A 26,822-nucleotide genomic window follows, 5' to 3' on the forward strand; every position below is an offset into this window, starting at 1 on the left:
GAAGTCTCTAACGAAGACCATTAAATCACCATTGATTATCGTAAAAACCCATCCGGTTCATTGATGTCCTTCAAGGAAGGAAATCTGCTGTCCTCACCTAGTCTGTCTTATATGTGATACCAGAGCCAAAGCAATGTGGTTAATTCTTAAAATGCACTCTTAGTTCAAGGGACAAACAATAAATTGTTTGGCCCAGCCAATGATGCCCACATCCCATGAACAAATGAAAAAACAATTCTCCATCCACTCTTCCTTTGGTGATGTACCACCTCAATTTTTAAAAATAAGACGGCAGGCAATTGAGGCGTCTTCATTTCTGTTTGCTACACTGGTTCAAATTGGGCCCTTCATTAAGTTAAGAACTAAGCCTGTGGGCGCGATCTTCCCAAAAGGGAACAGTGTTCCCGAGCGAGCTCATTTATCTGTGTTTATCGACACTCGTAGTGCCGAGAACACATGGCTATTCAAGGCGACTCGCTTTGAATGAGGGGCCTAAACGGGAACGCGCGGCCAAGGCCGCTGGAACTCCCCATTGTAACGAGAGATCGGGGCGCTATTTTTGAATGACATCCTGATCTCCGAGGCCCAGAAATAAAACATTCGACGACTTCGGGTGGCGGCCATGGAGTGAGTGGTTGTACATTTGGTGGCTCCCATTCATGGTGGTATTGTTGGACCTTTTCCCCGGTTATCGGTGGATGTGTTGAGCAAAAAATGTGCAGGAGTGGAAAGAGAGGGTGTCCCACTGGTGGATGAATTCGTAGACCAGTCGTGTTCTTTAAAGAAAGAAGCAGCTGGAGCGAGTAGCTGTACCTGCAACAGGGGAAGATGGCGGAGAGTCCGGGATCAACCCTACCATCTGAATGGTCGACGGCTTCTTGAATGAGAAGTTCACCCAGCAGAGGAAGGAGAATCTGGAAGACCTGGCGAAGGTGGTGGATCCGATTAAGGCAGGGATCAACTTCCTGGAAATGAGGTTGGAGGCCCAGAGCCAGGCGATGCAGAAGGTGGAGGAGACGGTGGGGGAGCGCAAGGAGCAGCTTACCTCGATGGCGGCCGAGTTGGGGATGATGCCGGATACTCAGAGGCGGCGGCAGAAGATGGAGGACTTGGGGAACCGGTCCCGGAGGCAGAACCTGAGGATGCCAGGGCTGCTGGAAGGCAGCGAGGGAGTGGGCGCCGGCTCGGATGTTCAAGAAGTTGCTGGGAGAGGGGGGGTCTTTGAATGACCCTAGAGGTGGACCGGGTGCATAGGGAACCGATGAGGAAGCTGCAGGGGGACAAGCCGCACGAGAGCGATGGTGGTGCTGCTGCACCGGTTCCTGGATAAGGAGCGCATCCTGAGGTGGGTCAGGCAGACGAGGCGATGTACCTGGGAGGGTAATGAGCTGCGAGTGTACCAGACCTGGTTGCAGAGCCGGCCAAGAGGAGAGTGGGTTTAAATAAGATGACGGCCGCCCTCTTTAAGAAGGAGGTGAAATTCAGAATGCTGTACCCAGCACACCTATAGATGTTTTGTGGTGGTGGTGGTGGGGGGGGGGGGGACTGCTGACAGAGGGGGTCGTTTGAAATGTGGTATGGAGAAGGGCAGGCCTGAGGAGGTGCGGGCTGGAGGCTGGCCAGGAGGGGATATGGTTGATTGGCCTGGGGGGGGAAAGGGGGGCTGGTGGGTGGGGGGCGACCAGGCTGATCACATGGAATGGGAGTGCGTTGAATGGGCCGGTCAAGAGGGCTCGCACAGTGGGAGGAAGAGTTGTATTCACACATCTGAGAAGTTTAAAGGCGGATGTGGCTTTTTTACATGAAATACACTTGACGATTGGGGATCATACTTGGCTTCGGAAATTTAATAATAATCTTTATTGTCTCAAGTAGGCTTATATTAACACTGCAATAAAGTTACTGTGAAAAGCCCCTAGTCGCCACATTCCGGCGCCTGTTCGGGTGCACAGAGGGAGAATTCAGAATGTCCAAATTACCTAACAGCACGTCTTTCGGGACTTGTGGGAGGAAACCGGAGCTCCCGGAGGAAACCCACGAAGACACAGGGAGAACATGCAGACTCTGCACAGACAGTGACCCAAGCCAGGAATCGAACCTGGGACCCTGGCATTTTGAAGCAACAATGCTAACCACTGTGCTACCATGCTGAACGGGTGGGTAGGACAGGTATTTCATTCTGGATTAGACTCAAAGACGAGGGGGGTAGCAATATTGATCAATAAACGGGTAGCTTTTGAAGTGGGGAGTGATGTACCATCAATTGGACGCGAGACACGATGAAGATCCAGACTGCGGCTTTAATCAGCTAGTTGTTAGTTGGTCGACTACAGAGAAAGGCCGACCGCCGGGAAACCTGGGTACTTATACCCCGCCTCGGAGGCGGGGTGTACTTGCCTCTCGACGAATTGGTGAGCAGTCACATGACTAGTCCCAGCCAATCAGATGAGAGGCACATGACCAGCCAGAGCCAATGGGAAACCAATGCTCTGCATCAATGGCAGTGCTCCCACTCATATCACCACAGGGAGTATATCATAGACTCTGGGGGGAGGTATGTTATGATGGTGGGAAATTGGAAGGGATGTCCATGGTATTGGTGAATATTTATGTACTGAACTGGGACGATGTGGAGTTCATGAGGCATGTGTGGGGAAGATCCCGGACCAAGACTCACATCAGTTGATAATGGAAGGGGACTTTAATACGGTTCTGGATCCAAGGTTGGATTGGTCGAGTCTGAGGTCAGGGTGGTAGCGAAGGAGCTGAGGGGGTTTATGAAGCACATGGTGGGGGGAGGGATCCTTGGAGGTTTGATAGGCCACGGGCGAGGGATTTTCGATTTCTTCCATGTGCACAGGGTGTACTCCCGAATTGACTTTTTCTTGATGGATAGGACGCTGTTGGCAGGGGTGGTTGGTTCAAAATACTTGGCAAGTGTAGTGTCGGACCATGCGCCGCACTGGGTGGACTTGCGGGTAAACAGAGGAGTGGGTCAGCACCCGCAGTGGAGGTTGGATGTGGGGCTTTTCCGGGTGAGGGCGGCCATTCGGGGATATGTGGAGCTGAACGACATGGAAGAGATTTCAGCGGCCACGTTGTGGGAGGCATTGAAGGCAGTGGTATGGGGAGAGTTTAGTTCCATACGGGCGCACAGGGAGAAGGCGGAGCGGGCGGAGATGGAGAGGCTAGTGGAGGAGATTTTGCAGATGAACAGGAGGTATTCAGAGGCCCCAGAGGTGAGGCTGTTTAGGGAGCGGCAGAAGTTGCAGGTGGAGTTTGGGCTTTTATCCATGGGGAAGGTGGTAGGGCAGTTGAGGAGGGTGAAGGGGTTGGTCTACGAATATGGGGAGAAGGTGAGCAGGATGCTGGCGCATCAATTGATGAAACAGAAGACAGCAAGGGAGATTGGGAAGGTGAAGGACAGGTGGGGGGGATCACGGTCTTGGACCCGGTGGGGGTGAATGGGGTATTTGGGGATTTCTTCAAGAGGCTGTATGAGTCGAAACCTCTGGCCGGGGTGGAAGGAATGAGGCATTTTTTGGAGGGGTTGTAGTTTCCGAGGGTGGAGGATGACCTGGTGGAGCGGCTTGGGGCCCCCATTGGGCTGGTAGAGGTGATGGAGGGGCTTGAGACGTTGCAGACGGGCATGGCCCCGGGCCCGGATTAGTTTCCAGTGGAGTTTTACAAAGGTTTTTGGAGGTCCGGGGGCCTCTGCTGGTGGGGGCGTTTAACGAGGCGAGGGAGCTGGGGGTGCTCCCCCCGACATTATCACAGGCCTCAATCTCCTTGATTTTAAAGAGGGACAAGAATCCGGAGCAGTGTGTGTCCTACAGGCCGATCTCGCTATTAAATGTGGACACCAAGTTATTGGCCAAGCTCTTGGCTTCGAGGATTGAGGATTGTGTGCCAAGGGTGATAGGGGAAGACCAAGCGGGGTTCATGAAGGGTAGGCATCTGTCGGCCAACATTAGAAAATTAATTACTGTGATAATGATGCCCCCGAGGGACGGGAGGTGGAGATGGTGGTTGCCATGGACAGGGAGAAGGCCTTCGATTTGGTGGAGTGGGACTATCTGTGGGAGGTTCTGAGGCGGTTTGGGTTTGGACAGGGATTGTTACTGTACCAAGCACTGGTAGCGAGTATGAGGACAGACCGGGTGAGCTTGGATTATTTCAGCCTGCATCAGGGGATGTGGCAGGGATGTCTGATCTTCCCATTGCATTTTGCCTTGGCTATAGAGCCATTGGCGATGGCGCTGAGAGCGTCAATGGACTGGCAGGGGATAGTACAGGGGTGGGTTGGGGGGGTGGCGGTGGAGCACAGAGTCTCGTTTTATGCGGACGACTTTATGCTGTACATTTCGGACCCGCTGGAATGTATTGGGGGATTATGGGGATCTTAGAGGAATTTGGCCGGTTCTCGGGGTATAAATTGAACATGGGGAAGAGCGATGTTTTTCCGAACCAGACGAGGGGGCAGTAGAAGAGATTGGGGGAGATGCTGTTTTAGGTGGTGAGGGGGAGCTTTTGGTACTTGGGCATTCAGGTGGCGCGGGGGTGGGATCAGCTGCAGAAGTTGAATTTGGCTCGGCTGGTAGAGCAGACGAAGGGACACTTTAGGAGGTGGGATGCATTCCTGCTGTCACTGGCGGGGAGGGTTCAAACAGTGAAGACGATGCTCCCTCCCGAGGCTCTTGTTTGTGTTCCAGAACCTCCCGATTTTTATTCCCAAGGCCTTTTTTAGGAGGGTGAATGCTGTGATTTCAGGATTTGTGTGGGCGGGTAAAACCCCACCGATGAAGAAGCGGGGATGAGTGGAGGGGGGGGCTCTTCCGAACTTCATGGATTACTACTGGGTGGCAAATATAGTGATGGTCAGGAAATGGATTGTGGGGATGGATCGGAATGGGAGCAGATGGAGGCAGCCTCATGTAAGGACACGAGTTTGGGGGCATTGTTAACAGCGCCTCTGCCTTTCCCGCCCGCCAGGCACTCCACAAGCCTGGTAGTGGTGGCGGCCCAGAAGATGTGGGGGCAGTGGCGGGAGTACCTGGGCTGGAGGGGGCTTCAGTTTGGACACCGATATATGGCAATCATCGGTTTGTTCTGGGGGATGGGCTGAATGGGGGCTTCGGGAGTGGCAGCCGGCGGGGATCAAGCGGTTTGGGGATTTGGTCATCGACGGCAACTTTCTGTGCTTGGAAGAGTTGAAGGAGGAATTTGAGCTGCCCGTCGGGAATGGGTTTCGGTATTTGCCAAGTGAGGGACTTTGTGCGGAGGCAGGTATCAACCTTTCCGCACCTGCCACCGCAGGGGCTACAAGATAAGGTGGTGTCAAGAACGCAGGGAGGGGAAGGTGTCGTAAATTTCTAAGGAACTGATGGACTGGGAGGGAGCACCGATAGGGGAAGCGAAGCGTAAGTGGGAGGAAGAGTTGGGTACGGAGTTGGAGGCTGGGCTGGGCCACAGCTGGGCTGGGTTGCGGGAGAAGGCCCTGAGGAGAGTTAATGCATATTCATTGTGCAATATGCTCAGCCTTATCCAGTTTAAGGTGGTCCACAAGGCACATATGATTGTGGCCAGGTTGAGCAGGTATTTTTGAAGGGGTGGAGGATAGGTGTGGGCGGTGCGCGGGTGGACCTGCGAACCATGTCCACATGTCCTGGGCGTGTCCAAAGCTTGGGGGATTCTAGCAAGGGGTTATGTCGGAGGTTCTGAAGGTGAAGGTGGTCCCGAGTCCAGAGGTGGCATTTTTTGGGGTGTCGGAAGACCCGCGAGTCCAGGGGGCGAGAGAGGCCGATGTCTTGGCCTTTGCCTCCCTGGTAGCCCAGAGATGGATCTTGTTAGAATGGAGGGTATTTGAAAAGGCAAAGCTCAAGACGCGATCCTCCGGCCACGCTGCGCTGGAAAAGCAGCTCGCCTCGGCACAGCATGGCCGGTGAAAGCCAGGAAACCTGGAAGGGTTTCTCAGGCTAGAGAAAATAAAGTTCGCCTTATCACACAGGTGAAAAAAAATGCCAGCCTGGCACCATGGCAGTGCCAACCTTGCAATGCCGCTGCCATGTGGCAGTGCCACCTGGGCATCTCAGTATCAGGCTGGCATCCAGGTGACACTGCCAGGGTGCCTGGATGGCACCAGCAGTGCCAGGACACCACCCCGCCCAAAGGGCATGTAGCTGGTGCCTCTGAGCCCCGTGGATACCCTCAGGAGTGCCGATCCGTCTGGTCCTCATTTGTGGGCGAAGGGGTTGAATCCCAAAGCCTCAGGTACCTCGGGAAGCTGCACGTTAGAGTAAGGCCTACTGCCTCGCTCTAATATGCAGATTTGCCCAAAAGTGATCCCATCCATTGCGGGCGGGATCCCCTTGCAACATCTTGTGAGATTGTATTAAATCTTGCGAGACGAGTAGATCCTGGGAACGGGGTTTCCTAGCTTTCACCGGCCATGCTGCATCGAGGCGAGCTGATGTTCCAGCGCAGCGTGGCCGGAGGAGGCCTTGAGCTTTGTCTTTTCAAATACCGTCTTCTGTGCCAGTGTTTCTCTATCTCCCCCCATTAACTCCTTTGCCAACTTGTTTGGATATCAATTCACTTTTTATGTGAAACATTATTTACAACAATGTCACCAAATTAATATCTTCTATTTTGATGATATATTATCTTAACAAAAAAGCAGCAGCATCGCTTTACTGTAGATAAAATAGAACAGGAATGGAAAAGGACCCCAGGCACAGCGAATGATCTTCACAAGGTCGGTTTTTGTTTGGAAATGACTGCTGCATTGTTGAATATGCTGGTTAGGTCTGGCATACAGAACAGTAACTGTGTTCAAACAATTGGACCACAACAACAACTTACATTGGTGTACAAACATCTATTCCTCAGAGTTTCTGGACGATGTGATGATGGATGCCTTCAACAAATACAGCAAACTGAGTTATACTGTCTCATCAACATTATTCCTGGAATTTCATGGCACTGAAAAAGGTGTGGAAGAACAGATCGAGGCCGCAGGTAGGCTCCCAGTCTCTTTTAGAAACTTTCTTCTCTCTATTTCTTTCCACACCCACCCCACCCCATTTGCACAGGTTGGATTTTGGTTTGCAGCCGCTGACTCTGACCCATCATTTTATCTCACTGACAAATCAGACAAGATCAGAAAAACATGTCAGCAACATTAAAGGGAAGTGATGTGAGATGAGCGACCATAAATGGCCTTTGTACACAAGGCAGAAATGGAATCCATTGTCTCGACTATAAGAACAGAAAATGGAATTGGAAAAGGTTCAGACTTCCCCTTTCTACCAAGCACCTTACCAGAATCTCTGCCCTTTCATTGTGCATTTACACTGCATGTTTTCACACTGCTGTGAAGTGAGTTGCACTTAACATCAGTGCTAAAATGCAGTGTAAATTCAGCGTGTGGACCCTTTGGAAAGAGATTCCTGAATATATTAGTCTCGTATCACTTTTGCTGACATTGTGGGTGTTTCGTGACCACCTTTTGAAACCTTATTATCTTGATCCTAAGGTTATAGAGCACCAAACTCTAAAAATTTCCATTTCTAACATTGTTCTGTCATTCATAGGAACATAGGACCAGCTCCTCAAGCCTGTTTGTCAATCAATTAATCGTGGCTGATCTGTACCTTAATCTCATCTGCCTGCTTTGGTTCTGTAACCCTTGATATCTTTGTTTAACAATAATATATCTTTTTTTAAAATTTCAATTGTCCCAAATCCAACAGCTTTTTGGGGAAGAGAGAGTTCCAAATTTCCGTTACCCTTTGCATGAAGAGTAGCTCTCATTTGGAGATTATGCCTCTTTGTCTGGATTTTTCCATTAAAGGAAATAGTTTGAATTTAAATCTTAAAATTATCTTAAACACTTCAATTAAATCATTTGTAATATTCCATGCAGGCTGCACTTGTATTTGTAATCTTTTTTAGTCACGGTGCAATACTGGTAAATCTGCACTGCATCCTGTTCAAGGCTAACATATCCTTGCGTAGGTGTGATTCCCAGATCTGAATGTAATACTCCAGCTGGGGTCTAACCAGAGATTTGCACTGCTCAATCATAATTTTCATCCCTTTATATTTCAGCTTTATTGAGATAAAGGCAAACTTCCTATTCATCGTTTAAAAAATATATTTTATTAAGGCATTTATATAAACAACGAACACAACAAATAAGAGCAGAAGCAAAATTGTACAACGTAATAAATAACCAGCACCCACACTCCCTGTCCTTTCCCATCTGCTGCCATCTGCTGACACCTCAATCCTCCTTAAAGAAGTCAATAAACGGCTTCCCCTTTCGTGTGAACCTATCAACTGACCCTCTCAAGATGTACTTGACCTTCTCCAAACTCAGGAATTCCACCAGGTCACTCACCCACACCCCCGCTTTCGGCAACTCTTGAGTCCCTCCACCCAAGCAAAATCTGTCTCTGGGCTAACAGGGAGGCAAAGACCAAGACATCGGCCTCCCTCGCCACCTGGACTCTCGGGTCTTCCGACATCCCAAATCGTTACCTCTGGACTCAAGGCCACCTTTACCCCAACACCTCGGACATTATGTCCGCAAACCCCTGCCAGAATCCCTTCAGTTTCGGACATGCCCAGAAAATGTGGACATGGTTCACAGACCTCTCGGCGCACTTGCCACCATCATATGCATCCTGTGAACTACTTTATACTGAGCCTCGCACACGACAAGGATGCATTAATCCTCTGCAGGGCCTCTTCCCACGTCCTGGCCTCCACCTGGTCCCGTAGGTCCTCCTCCCACTTCCTTTAATATCTCCTATCTTGCAACCCCAAAGGCCGCTCCTGCCTCCTCACAAAATCCATGACCTGTAAGTACCTGAACCCATTCCCACTGGGCAGCTCATATCCCTCCTCCACGTCCTCTAAGCTTGCAGAGCTGCCCTCTATGAACAGATCCCCAAACCGCTCAATCCCCACCTGCCGCCATCCCCAAAAACTCGCATCCAACCCCCCCCCCCCCCCCCCCCCCCCCCCCCCCCCGGGTGAAAACCTGTGGTTATCACAAATCGGTGCCAAACCGAGGCACCCTCCAGTCCCAAGTGCTGCCTCCACTGCCCCCATACCCTCAAGGCCGACACCACCACTGGGCTCGCGGAGTACTTGGCCGGTGAGAACGGCAGAGGCGCAGTCAACAATGTCCCTAAACTCTTTCGCCTGCAAGAACCTGCCTCTATCCACCTCAATACCGACCCACCCCCACATTACCCATTGCCTAACCATAGCGAGGTTAGCCGCCCAGTAATAATTCATTATATTCAGCAACGCCAACCCTCCCCCTCCTCGCCCCCATTCCAAAAGCGTCCCCTTGACCCATGGGGCGTTCCATGCCCACAGAAACTTTGAGATATGGCGACGCGGTGGCACAGTGATTAGCACTGCTGCCTCATAGCTCCAGGGTCCCAGGTTCAATTCCGGCCTTCGGTGGCTGTCTGTATGGAGTTTGCACTTTCTCCCCATGTCTGCGTGGGTTTTCTCTGGGTGCTCCGGTTTCCTCCCACAGTACTAAGATATGCATGTTAGGTGGATTGACCATGCTAAATTTTCCCTTAGTGTCCAAAAAAGGTTAGGTCGGGTTACTGGATTATGGGGATAGGGCGGAGGCTTGGGCTTGGGTAGGGTGCTCTTTCCAAGGGCCGGTGCAGACTATGGACTGAATGGCCTCCTGCACTGTAAATTCTTTGATTCTATGATCAATGCATTGACCTTTTTGAAAAATGACTTTGGAACAATGATCGGGAGGTTCTGAAATACAAACAAGAACCTTGGGAGCACCGTCATCTTCACTGTCTTCACCCATCCTGCAAACGACAATAGCAGCACATCCCATCTCTTAAAATCCCCCTTCATCTGCTCCACCAACCGAGCCAAATTCAACTAATGCAGCTGTGCCCAGCCCCGCGCCACCTGAATGTCCAAATACCTGAAACTCGCCCCTACCATCTTAAATGGTAGCTCCCCCAAACCTCCTGTCCTGCCCCCTGGTTTCAATTGGGAACACCTCGGTCTTTTCCATGTTTAGCTTGTATTCGGAAAACTGGCTAAAGTCCTTCAAAATCCCCATAATTCTGCCAATGCCCCCCAATGGGTCTGAAATATATAGCAACAGGTCGTCCGCAAACGGCGAAACCCTGTACCCAACCCCGCCCCGCACAATCCCTTTCCAGCCTCTCGACGCTCTAAGCGCCATTGCCAATGGCTCTATTGCCAAGGCAAGAAGTAACGAGAAGAGTCAGCACCCCTACGTGTCCCATGGTGCAACCCAAAATATCCCGAACTCACCCGGTTCGTCTGTACACTTGCTACCTGCGCCTTACACGGCAACCAGACCCAATCCACAAAGTCCTGCCCATACCCAAACCGTCCCAACACCTCCCACAGATATTCCCACTCCACCCGGTTGAAAGCCTTCTCTGTATCCATTGCCACTACCACCTCTACTTCCTGCCCCTCCGAATGGCATCATAATCACGTTAAGTAACCCCCTCACATTTGCCGACAACTGCGTCCCCTTCACAAAGCCTGTTTGGTCCTCACCTATCACTGCCGGGACACAGTCCTCGATTCGCGAAGCCAACACCTTCGTCAGCAACCTGTCATCCACATTTAACGATGATGTTGGACGGTAGGATCTGCACTGCTCCGGATCCTTATCTTTCTTCAGTATCAGTAAGATGGACGCCTGTGATAGTGTAGGGGGATCGCCCTACACTATGCCCTCACCAGCAGAAGCCCCAGATCCCCCCCAAACTCTTTATAAAACTCTGTACTGGGAATCCGTACGGGCTCGAGGCCTTCCCTGCCTGCATCGCCCCCATACTTTCCATCACCCCCCCTCAACCCAATGGGGGCCCCCCAGTCCCTCCACCAGGCCCTCGTCCACCTTGGGAAGCTCCAAACCATCCAGGAACAGCCGCATTCTCTCTCCCCCGGCCTTGGTCTCCAACTCATATGGCTTCCTTTAAAACTCCTCGAACACCCCATTCACCCCACTGGGTCTCGTACCACCCTTTCCACCCCAGCCTTCACTCTTCCAATCTCCCTCACCGCCTCCTGCTTCCTCAGTTGGTGGGCCAGCACCCTGCTTGCTTTCTCCCCTTACTCGTACATTGTCCCCTGGCCCTCCACAACTGCCCGCTTATTCACCAGCACCTCCACCCCCTCGTCTTCATGTCCCATCCCGATTGGAACACCTGCCCCGCTCATCTTTTCATCAACCTTGTCTGATCGCCGATCATTAAATGCGTCTCTGGCAAAAAAAAGTCACGTCCGTCTTCAGACTCATCAGGCACGCGAACATGCATGACCGTTTGATTGGCCCATTCAGGCCCCTCATGTTCCAAGTGACGAGCCTGGTTGGGGGGCTCCCCGCCCTCTTCCCCTGCCGATCAACCATATCCCTTTTTGGGCCAGCCCCCGGCCCATGTCATGCGACCCTCCAGGCCTACCCTCGGATGTTCACCATCATCACTCCCTTTGTTCCTATTCACCTTTGTAACTATTTTTTATACAAGCACCCTTAGCTTTTAGTGATTTCTTTAGTTGAATCCCTAAATCACTTTTCCCATCCATAGGTCTTAGCTTCCCACCATTAAATACAATCTGTGGTCAATCTCTCAGATGTGAAGTGGATGCCGTTACACTTATCCACATTGAAATCTATCTGTCACAGTTCTGCCCACCCACTTGTGCTGTTAATAGTCATTTACAACCTGCTGCTTTCATTTACATTATTTACTGCACCACCTAACTCATATATACTGCGGTAACATGAAAGCACAATACTGCGGAGGTTGGAATACCCAGCAAGTCAGGCAGCGTGTGTGGAGAGTGAAACAGTTAACGGTTCAGGTTGGTGAACCTTTGTCAGAGCTGGAGGAAGTTAGAGCTGTAACAGGTCTTAAACAGGTACAGAGGCAGGAAAAGGGAGAGGGGCAGAAAGATCAAAAGGGGAGGTCTCTGATAGGGTGGAAGGCAGGAGAGATTAAGCGACAAAAAGGATGATGGTGCAAGGGAAAAGAAGATGGTATTGGAACAGGAAAAAAAAACAAGTGATGGGTGGAGAGGAAGTGTGAATAGGAAAGTACAAAATCCTCACTATTTAAAAAAAAATTGAGAGTATCCAATTCTTTTTTTCTCCAATGAAGGGACAATTTAGCGTGGGCAATCCACCTCTTTTTGGGTTGTGGGGTGAGACCCATGCAGACGGGGAGAATGTGAAAACTCCACACGGACAGTGACCCAGGGCCAGGATCGAACCTGGGTCCTCAACACCATGAGTCAGCAGTGCTCCCACTGCACCACCGTGCCACCCAGAATCCTCACTAATAGCTACAGTGTTGTCTGAAAAAATTAAGATGTGGAGATGCCGGCGTTGGACTGGGGTAGGCACAGTAAGAAGTCTTACAACACCAGGTTAAAGTTCAACATGAATCATTCACCTGAGGAAGGAGCAGTGCTCCGAAAGCTAGTGTTTGAAACAAACATGTTGAACTTTAACCTGGTGTTGTAAGACTTCTTACCGTGAAAAAATGAAGCCAGAGGTTAAAATGTGAAATTGTTGAACTGAATGTTGAGTTCTGTAAAGTATTGTAAAGTAGTGAATGCATTCGATATATGGCTCTCTGTTCCTTCATCTGTGTCATTTATGCAGTGAAATGTTATGGCCCTGGAGAAACCTACTGGACCCATCCTGCCAATCTGATTTCATACCCATTCTCCCATCTCTATCTCCCAATCCAAGCTAATCGTTTGCCTCCATTTCCATGTACTGTGATTTTAGTTCACAGTTTCTTAATGTGGAGCCTTGTCGAATGTCTTCTGAGATTCCATACAAATAACATGCACTGACACACTGTTACCTATCATGCTAATTACCTCCTGAAAACATTCAACTTAGTACATTAGATATGACTTAATTATTATAAAATCCACGCTAGCTTATTCCAATCAGCTCATAATTGTCCAAGTGTTCAGTCACTCTGAGCCTAATAACAGGTTTTAGTAATTTTTCCAGAACTTTTGTTAGAATAATATACCAAAATGTTCCTAATTTGTCTCTTGTATCCATCTTAAGCAATCGAGTGGCATCTAAGTGAGCAATGTTTGAATTGAGAGTTTTGGAAGATCATGACGAACCCAGCAAAAGTTTTCTGACCTATTTCTTTCAGTATGGTCTTTAATAACATTAGCTTCTCCATCACCATTACAAAACATATTTGGCGCGATTCTCCGGAAAAATTTCCAAGTGATATAGCGAGTGGGAATTGGCACAAGTTTCCCGGCGCTCAGCCCAGCGAGACCAGCAATACTATTCAACGTTATTTGGTCCACTTAACAAGGCCTCACTGGCTTCTCACCCTGAATGGCAGCTCGCCAGCTGATTAGCCGGGACCGTGCTCGCCAGCCCCCGCTAACAAGGCCGAGCAGCACTTAGGCTGCACCTGCTCATCCAACCCAAACCAGCTCGCAACAATGGCGCCGAGGAGACCGGACCCAAGATTCAGCGATGCTGACCTGGGGAGCTCCTGGATGCAGTGGAAGCCAGTAGGGATGTCCTGTTCCCCCGAGGCTCCCGGAGGGTGAGCCACAGGGCAGCTACCGCTGCCTGGACAAGGTAGGCAGCTGGCTGCCTCCACCTCTGATGTACATCTTGGGGACACAACAAGACGTAGTGGTAGAAGCTAGGATGGCAAAGCGAGGATCACTGAGGGCTGGGGGGTGGGTGGGTAGGTAGGTGGGGTGGGGGGGGAGTTGGGGGGTGCACCATCAGGAGAGTGGGGCCATATGTTGAACAATAAACACCCTTGTGCACAACCAGTAGGGAGCTTCTGTCACTTTCTCCTTCAATGCATTGCCGCGTGCAGGTGATGTGTGTGAGCGAGCACTCTGCAAACAGACAGGGGTCAGATTATAGCATAGATTGAGGAGCATTAGTGCCCATCTCTCTGCAGGTTATCATTACCCTCCTGCCCTTGACAGTGACCTGCGGACAGTGCCGACACAATCTCACCACCCTGGAGTGATGTGACACACACCCTGGGAGGGTGGGAAATGGGAGTGATAGGTGGGTAAGAATTTGACGATGGACCAGGCCACATCCTAGGTGAATCGGGCCAGTATGAGGGCCATCCTGGCCCTCAGCAGTGCCTCCTGCCTTGCAGTCTCCAGCTGGGCCTCAGGTTCCTCCCCGGCCTCGTCCTCCAGCTCCTCCTCAACCCCTCGTCATCCTCATCCTCCGAGGTGGCCACATGTTTCTCATCAGCAACCTTCAGCTCGTCGCCCCGCTGCTGTGCGAGGTTGTGGAGGACACAGCAGACCACAACAAAGCGGGTGATGATCCGGGCTGTGCACCTCCGGAGCACTTGAGGCATCGGAAACGCATCTTGAGGATGCACCGCTCAGTGACAGTCCGGGTGGCTGCATGGGCCTCGTTGTAGCGGGTCTCCGTTTCGGTCTACGGCCTCCATACTGGCGTCATTAGCCAGGTCCTCAGCGAATATCCCTTATCCTCCAAGAACCAGCCGGCCATCCTGGGGTGCTCCTGAAAGAGGGCAGAGATGTCTTAGGATGTAGCTGTCATGCACACTCCCCGGTAAGTAGGCACACACGTGCATTATCTGCATCTGCTGGTCACACACAAGTTGTATGTTGAGTGAGTAGAAATCTTTTCGATTAACATAGGACACCCCAGGGCAGCACGGTGGCGCAGTGGTTAGCATTGCTTCCTATGGCACTGACCCGGGTTCGAATCCTGGCTCTGGGTCACTGTCCGTGAGGAGTTTGCACATTCTCCCCGTGTCTGCGTGGGTTTCACCCCCACAACCCAAAGATGTGGAGGATAGGTGGATTGGCCACGCTAAATTGCCCCTTAATTGGAAAAAATAATTCGGTACTCTAAATTTAAAAAAAAACATAGGACACCCCCAGATGGACCAGTGAGCGCAGGGAAGCATGCGTGGCATCTATTACCCCCTGGACCTGGGGCATCCCAGCGATGGTGGAGAAACCTGCTGCCTTGGCATCCTTTTGGGCCTGTTCCATGTCAAAAATGATGTAGTCTTTCGCCCGGGCATACAGGGCATTCGTGACCTGCCGGATGCTTGTGCAATACCACACAGGTCCTCACTCGAGCCCTGGAATGATACCGTGGCATAAAGTTCAGAGCTGCAGTGACCTTGACGGCCACTGGGAGCGGGTGTCCTCCTCTTCCACGTGGTGCCAAGTCCTTGAGGATATGGCACAGATGTTGCACCTTCTCCTTGAGGCAGAGCCTCGTGCGGTATGCGCTGTCCGTCATTTGTTCGAAAGACCAGCTGTGGCTGTACAACCTGGGCCATCGCGGGACTACGCCTCTGGGTCCCTCCCTTGCCTGATGGGCGGTCGGGTCCTCAGGGTATGGGGCGGAGTCCGGCACATGGGCCACTGCCTCCAGCATCTGCAGATGCTGCTGCTGCGCCTTCTCCGGCATCTGGCCACATCGCGTAGCACCAGCATCACTCGGGCAACTTCTGCGTTCAACATCTCTACCATAGCGTTCACTATCTATAAGGCATTGGGAGAGGGTGTTCAACTGACAAACAGCTGTGGCTCCCACCCCGGGATCCTCCATTCCCTCATTCATTTCCCCCCACACCACCCTACTCCGAATGCCCTCCCCACGTACCCAGACCGCAGCGGGCCTACTCACCGGGTCCCAGAACCTGTATCCCAGTCACCCGCTCACAACTACCCGGACCAGGTGATGGCCCCCTCCCTGTGGCACTCACCCACCCTCCGGCCGTGGACACGTCGCTGGAGCTGTGCCCCATCCACTGGGTGGTCAGATGTTGACTGCTGCATGTGTGGTGTTGCCTCCCACAGTGTTCAAGTATACTGTCCAGGCAAATTGGTCTGTTTGGGATGCCAGGCAATGACTCCCGCAAGGGATGGGACAAGGAGGTGGTGCCTCCTTTTTGGGCACCTTGTGCCCATCAGAGACCCCAACATAATTCTTTCCTCTGAGTTCCCCCTTCCTCTCCTTCTGCTTCCGCCTGGACAATCATATCCCCTCTCCCCCACCGCTCTTGCCAATGCCTGTCAGCCTGACCCCAGAGAGACCCTGGACTTACCTTTAAGCCCAGGCTCCATTGGTGTCTTTTCTTTGGAGATGCTTGCAGTTCCAGCAGTGGCCACTGCTCCGTGTGGCACTGCTGGGCCAACAGATCTGCCAGCCTTCTGATTGACCAGCAGTTCATGGAGGCGGCACTTCTTCTCCAGTAGCGTTGTGGCTATGATGACATGTATCTTAAATTACTGTCAGTCATTACACATTGAATCGTCCCTTGACATCACTGAATCCATAGAACCATAGAATCCCTGGTTTGCAGAAGGAGGCCATTTGCCCATTTAGTCTGCACCGACCCTCGGAAAGAACACCTCACCTAGGCACACTCCTCCACCCTGTCCCTGTAAACCCACCTAACCTGCACATCTTTGGATACTAGGAGGCAATTTTGTACAGTGGCCAATCCACCTAACCTGCACATCTTTGGACTTTGGGAGGAAACCGGAGCACCCGGAAAAAACCCACACAGACACGGGGAGAACATGTAAACTCCACACAGTCACGTAAGTCTGGAATTAAACCCGGATCCCTGGTGCTGTGAGGCAACAGTGCTAACTACTGTGAACCGTGACACTCCATCCACAAACATTCACTCCTCCACTGACACACAGTGGCAGCAGTGTGTACCATTGTGGATGATGCACTCCTTCAATGCTCCTTAGGCAGCACCTTCCAAACCCACGCCCGCTTACATTTAGAAGGACAGGGGCAGCCAGCAAACACATGGGAACACCACTATCTGGAAGTTCCCCTCCAAGCCATTCACCAGCCTGTCTTGGAAATATATCGCCGTTCCTTCAATCCCGCTTGGACAATATCCTCTCGAACAGCACTGTGGATGTACTTACACCACATGGACTCCAGCAGTTCAAAAATACAGCTCAACAACACCTTCTCAAGGGCATTTAAGGATGGGCACTAAATGCTGGTCTGGCCAACAACGCCGACATCCCAGGAATGAATAAAGAAAAAGTCCTCACTTTGACCGGATGTGATGTATTAGTCACATGACTTGTAGTCAATCTGCAAGCAGCAGTGTTAGAAATCAGATATACAAAACAGTGTCAACACTATATTTTTCTGTTTATAAAGAACCCACATTATTGTTTTACCAATCCTTGTGTACAATTGGTATGTTCCTGTTGAAGAGACAAAGAACATAACATACAGGTGAGAAAAGCCCATCCCAGGCCGTGTAGTGGCCTGACAGCTGCTGCAGGTGAGGTGACCAATCAGAGGTGAGCTCACCACTGGGGGCTTCCACCCCCAGTGTATAATTCAGCCTTTCTTCCAGAAAACTGACCCGAATTCTCTCAATTCACTGCTTTTGTGACTTGAGCTGTTCTGCTTCTCCTAGTCTCTATGAAAATGAAAGTCTCTCATTATAACGACTCTGTTTTGGAACAAGCTTCTCTGAGTTCTATGTTTATTTATCCACTATTTCATCCAAGATCTCTGGACAGCTATAAACAACTCCCATCAATGTCCGGCCTCCTTTTCCATTCCTCAATTCTGTTCATAGGGCCTATGATTCTATATTTACTACCCTGTGAGAAAAAAATAATACTGATGCTCTTTACTCCGGCTTGAGGCTTCTTAATATAAACATGCAGAGATGTTTTTGTTTTTGTGTCCTCGTACTCTCTAATTGGAGAATAGTGACAGGACTTAGAGGCTGGTTCAAAGTTTTGCAAACGGCATTGTGAATCCTCCTTCCGTGTCTGTAGCGTCTTCATATCAATCGATAGCGTGATTAGTCCTACACAACAGGAGGGATTTATACGCTCCTACGATCAGCACGGTAGCATTGTGGATAGCACAATTGCTTCAGAGCTCCAGGGTCCCAGGTTCGATTCCGGATGGGTCACTGTCTGTGCAGAGTCTGCACATCCTCCCCGTGTGTGCGTGGGTTTCCTCCGGGTGCTCCGGTTTCCTCCCACAGTCCAAAGATGTGCAGGTTAGGTGGATTGGCCATGCTAAATTGCCCTTAGTGGCCAAAATTGCCCTTTGTGTTGGGTGGCGTTACTGGGTTATAGGGATAGGGTGGTGGTGTTGACCTTGGGTAGGGTGCTCTTTCCAGGAGCCGGTGCAGACTCGATGGGCTGAATGGCCTCCTTCTGCACTGTAAATTCTATGATAATCTGATCTGTGTGATGAAGAGTTGCCACATCTATCCATCAGACGCAGGTATCCCAGAGAATGTCAACCTCGCATTCAGATCTTTTAATTCTAGGTTGTCCTCCCAGATATATGTCACTTTTTTAAAAAGTATTTTTATTCAAATTTCTACATTTAACACACATAGTATTGCAAAACAAAATAAACCCAGCACCAACCCCTGAATCCACACCCAACCAACCTCCCCACCACGCCCCCTCCCCTCCGCCTAGCAGTTGGCGGTAACCAGCTCTGTGAAAATGTGGTATAAATAAACCCCACCTTTATGGAACCCCTCTCGAGCAAATGTCACCTTTTCTAAGTGCGAGAACTCCATTGAATTCCCCAGCCATACCGAGGCACAGGGTGGAGAAGCTGACCTCCACGCTAACAGAATCCACCTGTGAGAGATCAACGAGGCAAAGGCTAAAACATCTGCCCCGCTCCCATCTCTGCACATCCGGCAAGTCTGACACCCCGAATATGGCCTTCACCTGGCCAGCCAACGATGAGGGAAGACTGTCCCACCTCAATAACTCCGCCTTGAATCTGCCCACCAGACTCCAAAAGTTCAACTTACGGTACCGGGCCCAATTCTGAGCCACCTGCACTCCCAAAGACCTAAAGTAGGTTGTTGCCACCCGAAATGGCACTCCAACCCCTGCCACTGGAGAAGACACCACAAAACGCTCACTTTTTCCCAAATTTAACTTATAGTCTGAAAAAGCCCCAAATGTCCCTACTGAAGAGCCTGGGTTAGAGATATACATCAACAAATCATCCGCATACAGGGACACCCTATGCTTCACCCCCCCCCCCCCCCCCCCCCCCTCACTATCCCCCTTCATTTATCTGAGCACCTGAGAGCAATGGCCAAGGACTCTGTGGCCAGCGCCAGGGGGGGGACAAGGGACACCGCTGCCTCTTTCCCCGATGCAATGGAAAGTACCCTGGATTCATCTAATTTGTCCGCACCAAGCCATCGGATCCATATCCAGCAATTTCACCCATGTCACAAACTTAGGCCCAATCTCAAACCTCTCCAACACCACAAATAAATAGCTCCACTCGACACGCCTTCTCCTCATCCAGTGCAACCACCACCTCCAACTCTTCCTTTCTGCCGGAGAAATCACCACATTCAACAGACATTGCACATTTGACAACAACTGCCTGACCTTTATGAACCCCATCTGATCCTCCCCAATCACCTTCGGGAGGCACTCCTCCAACCTAAACTATATCTTTTTTTTTTTAAAATAATTTTTATTGAAAGAGTTTTTCCATACAGACATTTACCCCTACTAATTTTTAAATTATTTACAACACAATCCCTCTAGGCAAATGTCCCCTCCCTCGCCCGCCCTCTCGCGCGCACCAGTCCTCCCCCCCACCCCCCCCCCCCCCCCCCCCAGGCAACCTTAACAACCAAGGCAGCCTACAGTTTCAGACATGAGCAGCGAGCAGGCTTGCCCGCGTTACAGTCGTGCGTGTCCCCCCACGACCCTTGCTGCCCCCCCCTCCCCTCCCCTCCCCCCCTCCCTCCCCCCCCCCCTCCCCCCCCCCTCCCCCCCCCCTCCCCCCCCCCGGGTTGCTGCTGCCACGACCCCGAACGTCTATCTATCTAAAAAGTCAAGGAAAGGTTGCCACCCGCCTGGCGAATCCCTGTACCGACCCTCTCAGGGCAAATTTGATCCTTTCTAGCTGAATATAGCTAGCCATATCGTTAATCCAAGTTTCAACGCTTGGAGGCCTCGCGTCCTTCCATTGAATTAATATCCTTCGTCGAGCCACTAGGGACGCAAAGGCCAGTATTCCGGCCTCCCTAGCCTCCTGTACCCCCGGTTCTACCCCGACCCCAAAGATCGCAAGCCCCCATCCTGGTTTGACCCTGGACCCCACCACCTTCGACACCGTCCTTGCCACCCCCTTCCAGAACCCTTCCAGCACCGGACATGCCCAGAACATATGCACATGGTTCGCTGGGCTTCCCAGACATCTGACACACCTGTCCTCACCCCCAAAGAACCGGCTCATCCTTGTCCCCGTCATGTGAGCTCTATGCAGCACCTTAAATTGAATGAGGCTCAGTCTCGCACACGAGGAGGAAGAGTTGACCTTCTCCAGTGCATCCGCCCACGTCCCGTCTTCTATCTGCTCTCCCAGCTCCCCTTCCCACTTGGCTTTCAGCTCCTCCCCCGATGCTGCTTCCGCCTCCTGCATTATCTTGTAGATGTCTGATATCTTCCCCCCTCCGACCCAGACCCCCGAGAGCACCCTATCACTCGCCCCCTTACTGGGGAGCAGGGGAAACCCCTCCACCTGCCGCCTAGCAAATGCCTTCACTTGTAAATATCTGAACATGTTTCCCGGGGGGAGCTCAAACTTCTCCTCCAGCCCTCCCAGGCTCGCAAACCTCCCCTCTATAAACAGGTCCTTCAGCTGCCGTATGCCCACCCTGTACCAGCTCTGAAATCCCCCGTCGATGTTCCCCGGGATGAATCTATGGTTCCCTCTTATTGGCGCCGCCAACAGACCTCCCATTTCACCCCTATGTCGCCTCCACTGCCCCCATATCTTGAGGGTGGCCGCCACCACCGGGCTCGTGGTGTACCTCGTGGGGGGGAGCGGCCATGGTGCCGTTACTAGGGCCCCCAGGCTTGTGTTGCCACAGGACGCCCTCTCCATTCGTTTCCAAGCTGCCCCCTCCCCTTCCATCATCCACTTGCGCACCATTGACACATTTGCCGCCCAGTAGTACCCCGAGAGATTGGGCAGTGCCAGCCCTCCACTGTCCCTACTCCGCTCCAAAAAGACCCTCCTCACCCTTGGGGTGCCATGCGCCCACACGTAGCTCATGATGCTACTCGTCACCTTTTTGAAGAAGGCCCTAGGGAGGAAGATGGGCAAGCACTGAAATAAAAACAAGAACCTTGGGAGGACCGTCATTTTGATTGACTGCACCCTCCCCGCCAGCGACAACGGTACCATGTCCCACCTCTTAAACTCCTCCTCCATCTGTTCCACCAGCCTGGAAAAGTTCAACTTGTGGAGGGTCCCCCAGTTCCTTGCCACCTGCACCCCTAAGTACCTAAAGCTCTTTCCTGCTCGCTTGAAGGGGAGTCTCCCAATACCCTCTCCCTGGTCCCCCGGGTGTATCACAAAAACCTCGCTTTTGCCCAAATTTAATTTGTACCCCGAAAAGTCCCCAAACTCTGCTAATAGTTCCATTATCTCCGGCATTCCCCCTTCTGGGTCTGCCACGTACAGCAGTAGATCATCCGCATACAGCGATACTCGATGTTCCTCCCCTCCCCTAGTCAGTCCTCTCCACCCCCCTGAACCCCTCAGTGCCATCGCCAACGGTTCAATCGCCAGTGCGAAAAGTAGGGGGGATAGGGGACATCCCTGCCTGGTCCCTCGGTGGAGCCCGAAATACTCCGACCTCCTCCCGTTTGTCACTACACTCGCCGTCGGGGCCGAGTAGAGCAACTTCACCCACTTAATAAACCCTTCCCCAAACCCAAACCGTTTCAACGTCTCCCACAGGTACTCCCACTCCACCCTATCGAATGCCTTCTCCGCGTCCAGCGCTACCACTATCTCAGCCTCCCCCTCCACTGCCGGCATCATAATTACATTCAGCAATCTCCGCACGTTTGTGTTGAGCTGCCGCCCCTTCACGAACCCCGTCTGGTCCTCATGGATTACCCCTGGCACACAATCCTCTATTCTAGCTGCCAGGATCTTGCCAGCAACTTGGCATCCACGTTCAGAAGCGAGATAGGCCTGTAGGACCCGCACTGCACGGGGTCTTTATCCCGCTTCAATATCAGGGAGATCAGAGCCTGCGACATTGTCGGGGGCAGAACCCCCCCCTCTCCGCGCCTCATTAAAGGCTCGTACCAGTACCGGTCCCACCAAGTCCACATTTTTCTTATAGAATTCCACCGGGAACCCATCTGGCCCCGGCGCCTTCCCCGCTTGCATCTGACCTATTCCCTTGACTAGCTCCTCTAGCCCTATTGGCGCCCCCAGCCCTTCTACCAGCCCCTCCTGGACCCTTGGGAACCTCAATTTGTTTAGGAAGTCCTCCATTCCCCCTCTCCTTGTCGGCGGCTCAGACCGATACAACTCCTTGTAAAAATCCCTGAAGACCCCGTTCACTTCTTGCCCCTTCTGCACTACCTTCCCGCCCCTCTCCTTCACTCCCCCAATCTCCCTAGCCGCATCTCGTTTGCGAAGCTGGTGTGCCAGCATCCTGCTCGCCTTTTCCCCATACTCATAGACCGCGCCCTGTGCCCTTCTCCACTGCGTCTCTGCCTTCCTGGTGGTCAGCAGGTCGAACTTGACCTGCAGGCTGCGCCGTTCTTCCAGCAGCCCCTCCTCTGGTGCCTCCGCATATCTCCTATCCACTTCCAATAGCTCCCCCACCAGCCTCTCCCTCTCCTGCCTCTCCTTTCTTTCTCTATGCGCCCTTATGGAGATCAGCTCTCCCCTGATCACTGCCTTCAGGGCCTCCCAGACCATCCCCACCTGCACCTCACCCGTGTCATTCAAGTCCAGATAGCTCTCAATGCTCTTCCGGACCCTTTTACACACCTCGTCGTCCGCTAACAGCCCCACATCCAGCCGCCACAGCGGGCGCTGGTCCCGCGCCTCCCCCATTTCCACATCCACCCAATGCGGTGCATGATCAGAGATCGCAATGGCCGAGTACTCAGCTTCCCGTACCCTCGGGATCAGCCCCCTGCTCAACACGAAGAAATCGATTCTGGAGTACACTCTATGGACGTGGGAGAAAAAGGAATACTCCCTCGCCCTCGGCCTACCAAACCTCCATGGGTCTACTCCTCCCATCTGCTCCATGTACCCCCTCAGCACTTCTGCCGCTGCCGGCCTCCTATTGGTCCTTGCGCTCGATCTGTCTAGCCCGGGGTCCAGCACTGTGTTAAAGTCCCCCCCCATGATCAAGCCCCCTGCCTCCAGTCCCGGAATGAGGCCCAATAGGCGCCTCATAAAACCCGCGTCATCCCAGTTCGGGGCATATACGTTGACCATCACCACTTTCTCCCCCTGCAGCTTACCCTTCACCATCACATACCTACCCTCCTTATCCGCCACCACCTCCTCCGCCACGAACGACACCCTCTTTCCCACCAGAATCGCCACCCCCCCGGTTCTTTGCGTCCAATCCAGAGTGGAACACCTGTCCCACCCACCCCCTTCTCAGGCGAACCTGGTCCACTACCTTCAAATGGGTCTCCTGTAACATTGCTACATCAGCCTTCAGTCCCTTCAGGTGTGAGAATACCCTTGATCTCTTGACCGGCCCATTCAACCCCCTCACGTTCCAAGTGATCAGCCGGGTCGCGGGACGACCCGCCCCCTTCCCCTGCCGATTAGCCATGTCCTGTTCCCTGCTCGCCCCGGGTCGACCCTCCCCTTCTGACCCGCTCCCCATGGCGATGTCCCCCTCCCCCCACCTCTCCAGTCCTCCACTTCCCGTTTCTGGTCTTTTCAGCAGCAACCCGGTGTCCCTCCCTAACCCCCCTCCCCCCCCCCCAGGCTAGGACCCCTCCTAGCCGCGATGTACCCTCCATCGTACTCCCGTAAGTCAGCTGGTTCACGCTGACCCGGCTGCTCCTGCCCCACTCCGACTCCCCCCGGCTCGGGGGGGGGCCTCCCCCCCCCTTGCCACTCCTCCCTGGCCCCGCTCCAGCGCGGGAAAGGTCGCCATTGCTAGCCACGCCCCGCACTCCTCCCCTCCCCCCTCCTCTGCCCCGCGCGCGGGAAAACAGAGGAAAGCCCGTGCTTTCGCCCTGCCACACCCCACCCCGCCATCTTCAGTTCCACCCCCGTCCCCGTCCATGCCTGTAAAAGAACCCCCCCTAGGAGCCCATATCCCCGGTCTGCTCTCCCCCCCGTCCCACCTCCCCAACTTAACATTATAAATAACAGATAAATAACAAATAACAATGTACTTAACAGTCGCCCTCTACCAAACAGCATAAATAACCATAAATAACCATGAATAACCACAATAACAATAACTAAGGGAAGTTGGCAAAGGGGGAAAAAACATCAGAAGAAATACCACAGCAAGAGTTCAAAATCCAAACAAAGAATTCAGCTGAAAGTACCCGAGCGGCTACGGCCGCCAAGTATCCCCTGGGTCTAATTCGAGTCCAGTTTCTCTTCCTGTACAAAGGCCCACGCCTCCTCTGGGGACTCAAAATAGTGGTGTTGGTTCCTGTAGGTGACCCACAAGCGCGCTGGCTGCAGCATTCCGAACCTGATCCGTTTTGCATGTAGCACCGCCTTCGTCCGGTTGTACCGGGCCCGCCGCTTTGCCACCTCCGCACTCCAGTCCTGGTAGACCCTCACCGTCGAATTCTCCCACTTGCTGCTCCTTTCCCTCTTGGCCCACTCCAGCACTCTCTCACGGTCGCTGAGTCGCTGGAACCGCACCAGCACCGCCCTCGGGGCTCATTTGCTCTTGGCCTCCTAGCCATGACCCTGTAGGCCTCTTCCAGCTCCAGGGGCGAAGGGACGGCCCCTGCCCCCATCAGGGAGCTCAGCATTTCTGCTACATATCCCGGGAGGTCTGACCCCTCCAGGCCTTCTGCCAGGCCCAAGATCCTCAGGTTCTTCCGCCTCATTCGGGTATCCAGCTCCTCAAAACGGCTCTGCCATTTCAGGTGGAGTGCCTCGTGCACCTCTACCTTTCCCACGAGGACCGTGGCCTCCTCCTCCCTCACAGTCATCTCCTGTTGCAGCTCCCGAATCGACGCCTCTTGGGTCGCCTGGGCTCCCATCAGCCTGGTGGTCGTCGCATTCATTGACTCCAAGAGCTCCATTTTCAGCTCCGTAAAGAAGCGCAGGAGAGCGGCCTGCTGCTCCTCCGCCCATTTCCTCCATTCCTCGGGTGCTCCACCGGCCGCCATTTTGGTCTTCTTCCCCCGCTTTTTTTTGGGAGCTGCTGTTGCTTTCTTTACCACCCCACTCCGGGTACCGACCATAAAGTTGGTCTGGTTCTCTTCAGGGAGCCTTCCCCCACCGGGATTTGTCCTTACAGCGCCGTTGGGGCCCTCCAATCGGCCCGAAAACACCTTTGTAGCAGGAGCAGCCAAACGTGCGACTTAGCTGGTCATAGCCGCAACCGGAAGTCCAACCTAAACTATATCTTGGCATCCACATTCAACTAAGATATACGATCCACACTTCACCGGGTCCTTGCCCTTCTTAAGCAGCAATGAAATGGATGCCTGTCCCATTGTCTCTGGCAGTGCCCCCCTTAGCCACCATTTCCACAAACATCTCCACCAACAATGGCGGCAACGTATCCATAAACTTTCTATAAAACACTACCAGGAAACCATCCGGCCCCGGTGGCTTACCTGTCTGCATTTTCCCTCTTGCCACCTGTACTTCTTCCACCCCCACTGGCTCCTCCAATCCTGCCCTCTCCTACTTCTGGACACTCCAATCCCCCCAAAATCTCTCTTATGTCTGACTCAATCCGGAGGCTCTGATGTATACTAGTTCTTATAGAACTCTTCAAATGCCTTGTTCACCTGCTCCGGTGCCACCACGAGCTCTGCTGTCCCATTCCGGACCCGAACAAGGGGCTGCCCTTCTCCCCATTTTCATACACGGCCCCCTTGCCCGCCTCAACTCCAAACCGCCTTTCCCGTGGATGCAATGTCAAACCTCCTTCCTCCTCACCAGAAGATCCGGAGTCGGATCCTCGGCAAACCTTCCCATCCACCTCCAAAATCTTCTCTAACAACTGCTGCCGCTCCTCTCTTGCCTCTCTGCCCACCTGAGCCTTAAATGAGATGGCCTCGCCCCTCACTACTGCTTTCAACACTTCCCATACCACTGATGGCGAAACCTCCCCATTCCTACAGAAATTTGACTCCGCCAACAACCCCACGTCCAACTTCCACGCAGGCCTCTGTGCCTGCCCCTTCTCCAGGACCACATCCACCCAATGTGGAGCATGGTCCGAGGTAACGATCGCAGACTATTCTGCCTTCCTCACCCTGGTTAACAGTGCCTTCCCTCTCAAAACAAAAATCAATCCTTGAATACACATTGTGTACTGGCAAAAAGAATGAGTACTCCCTATCCCCTAGGTGCAGAAACCTCCATGGGTTCACCCATCCCATCTCCCTCATAAACGCAGCCAACACCTTCACCTCTCCTGAGGGGCTCAGCAAACACGACCTGGACCTATTCACCTTAGGGTCCATCACTGTATTCAAGTACCCCCCTCGGTATTAACTGGTGCATATGCAGATTTGGTATGGCAGCCAACATCTTCTTCATAAATCCTACGACTTCCCAATTCGGGCCGTATACGCTAACCAACACCACCAACCTCCAAAGCACCTGTTACTATAACATACCCAGATGCCCCCCCTCCCGATCGGCCAACACCTTCGCCATCTGGAACCTCAACCTCTTACCCATCAGAATCACTCCCCCCCCCCCCCCCCCC

At 52.6% G+C, this 26,822-nt stretch overlaps 1 protein-coding gene across 2 annotated transcripts in view; it reads left to right on the forward strand.

Moving 5' to 3' along the window:
• LOC119971414 (probable D-lactate dehydrogenase, mitochondrial) overlaps positions 1-26,822 on the forward strand; it is a 78,753-nt gene that overhangs the window by 34,733 nt on the left and 17,198 nt on the right. For both annotated transcript variants that reach the window (XM_038806900.1, XM_038806902.1), the window contains exon 7: positions 6,889-7,017. In XM_038806900.1, the coding sequence (XP_038662828.1) occupies positions 6,889-7,017 (129 nt within the window). The remainder of the gene's footprint in view (positions 1-6,888; positions 7,018-26,822) is intronic.

The sequence above is a fragment of the Scyliorhinus canicula genome, chromosome 9 (assembly GCF_902713615.1).
Source record: "Scyliorhinus canicula chromosome 9, sScyCan1.1, whole genome shotgun sequence".
NCBI lineage: Eukaryota > Metazoa > Chordata > Chondrichthyes > Carcharhiniformes > Scyliorhinidae > Scyliorhinus > Scyliorhinus canicula.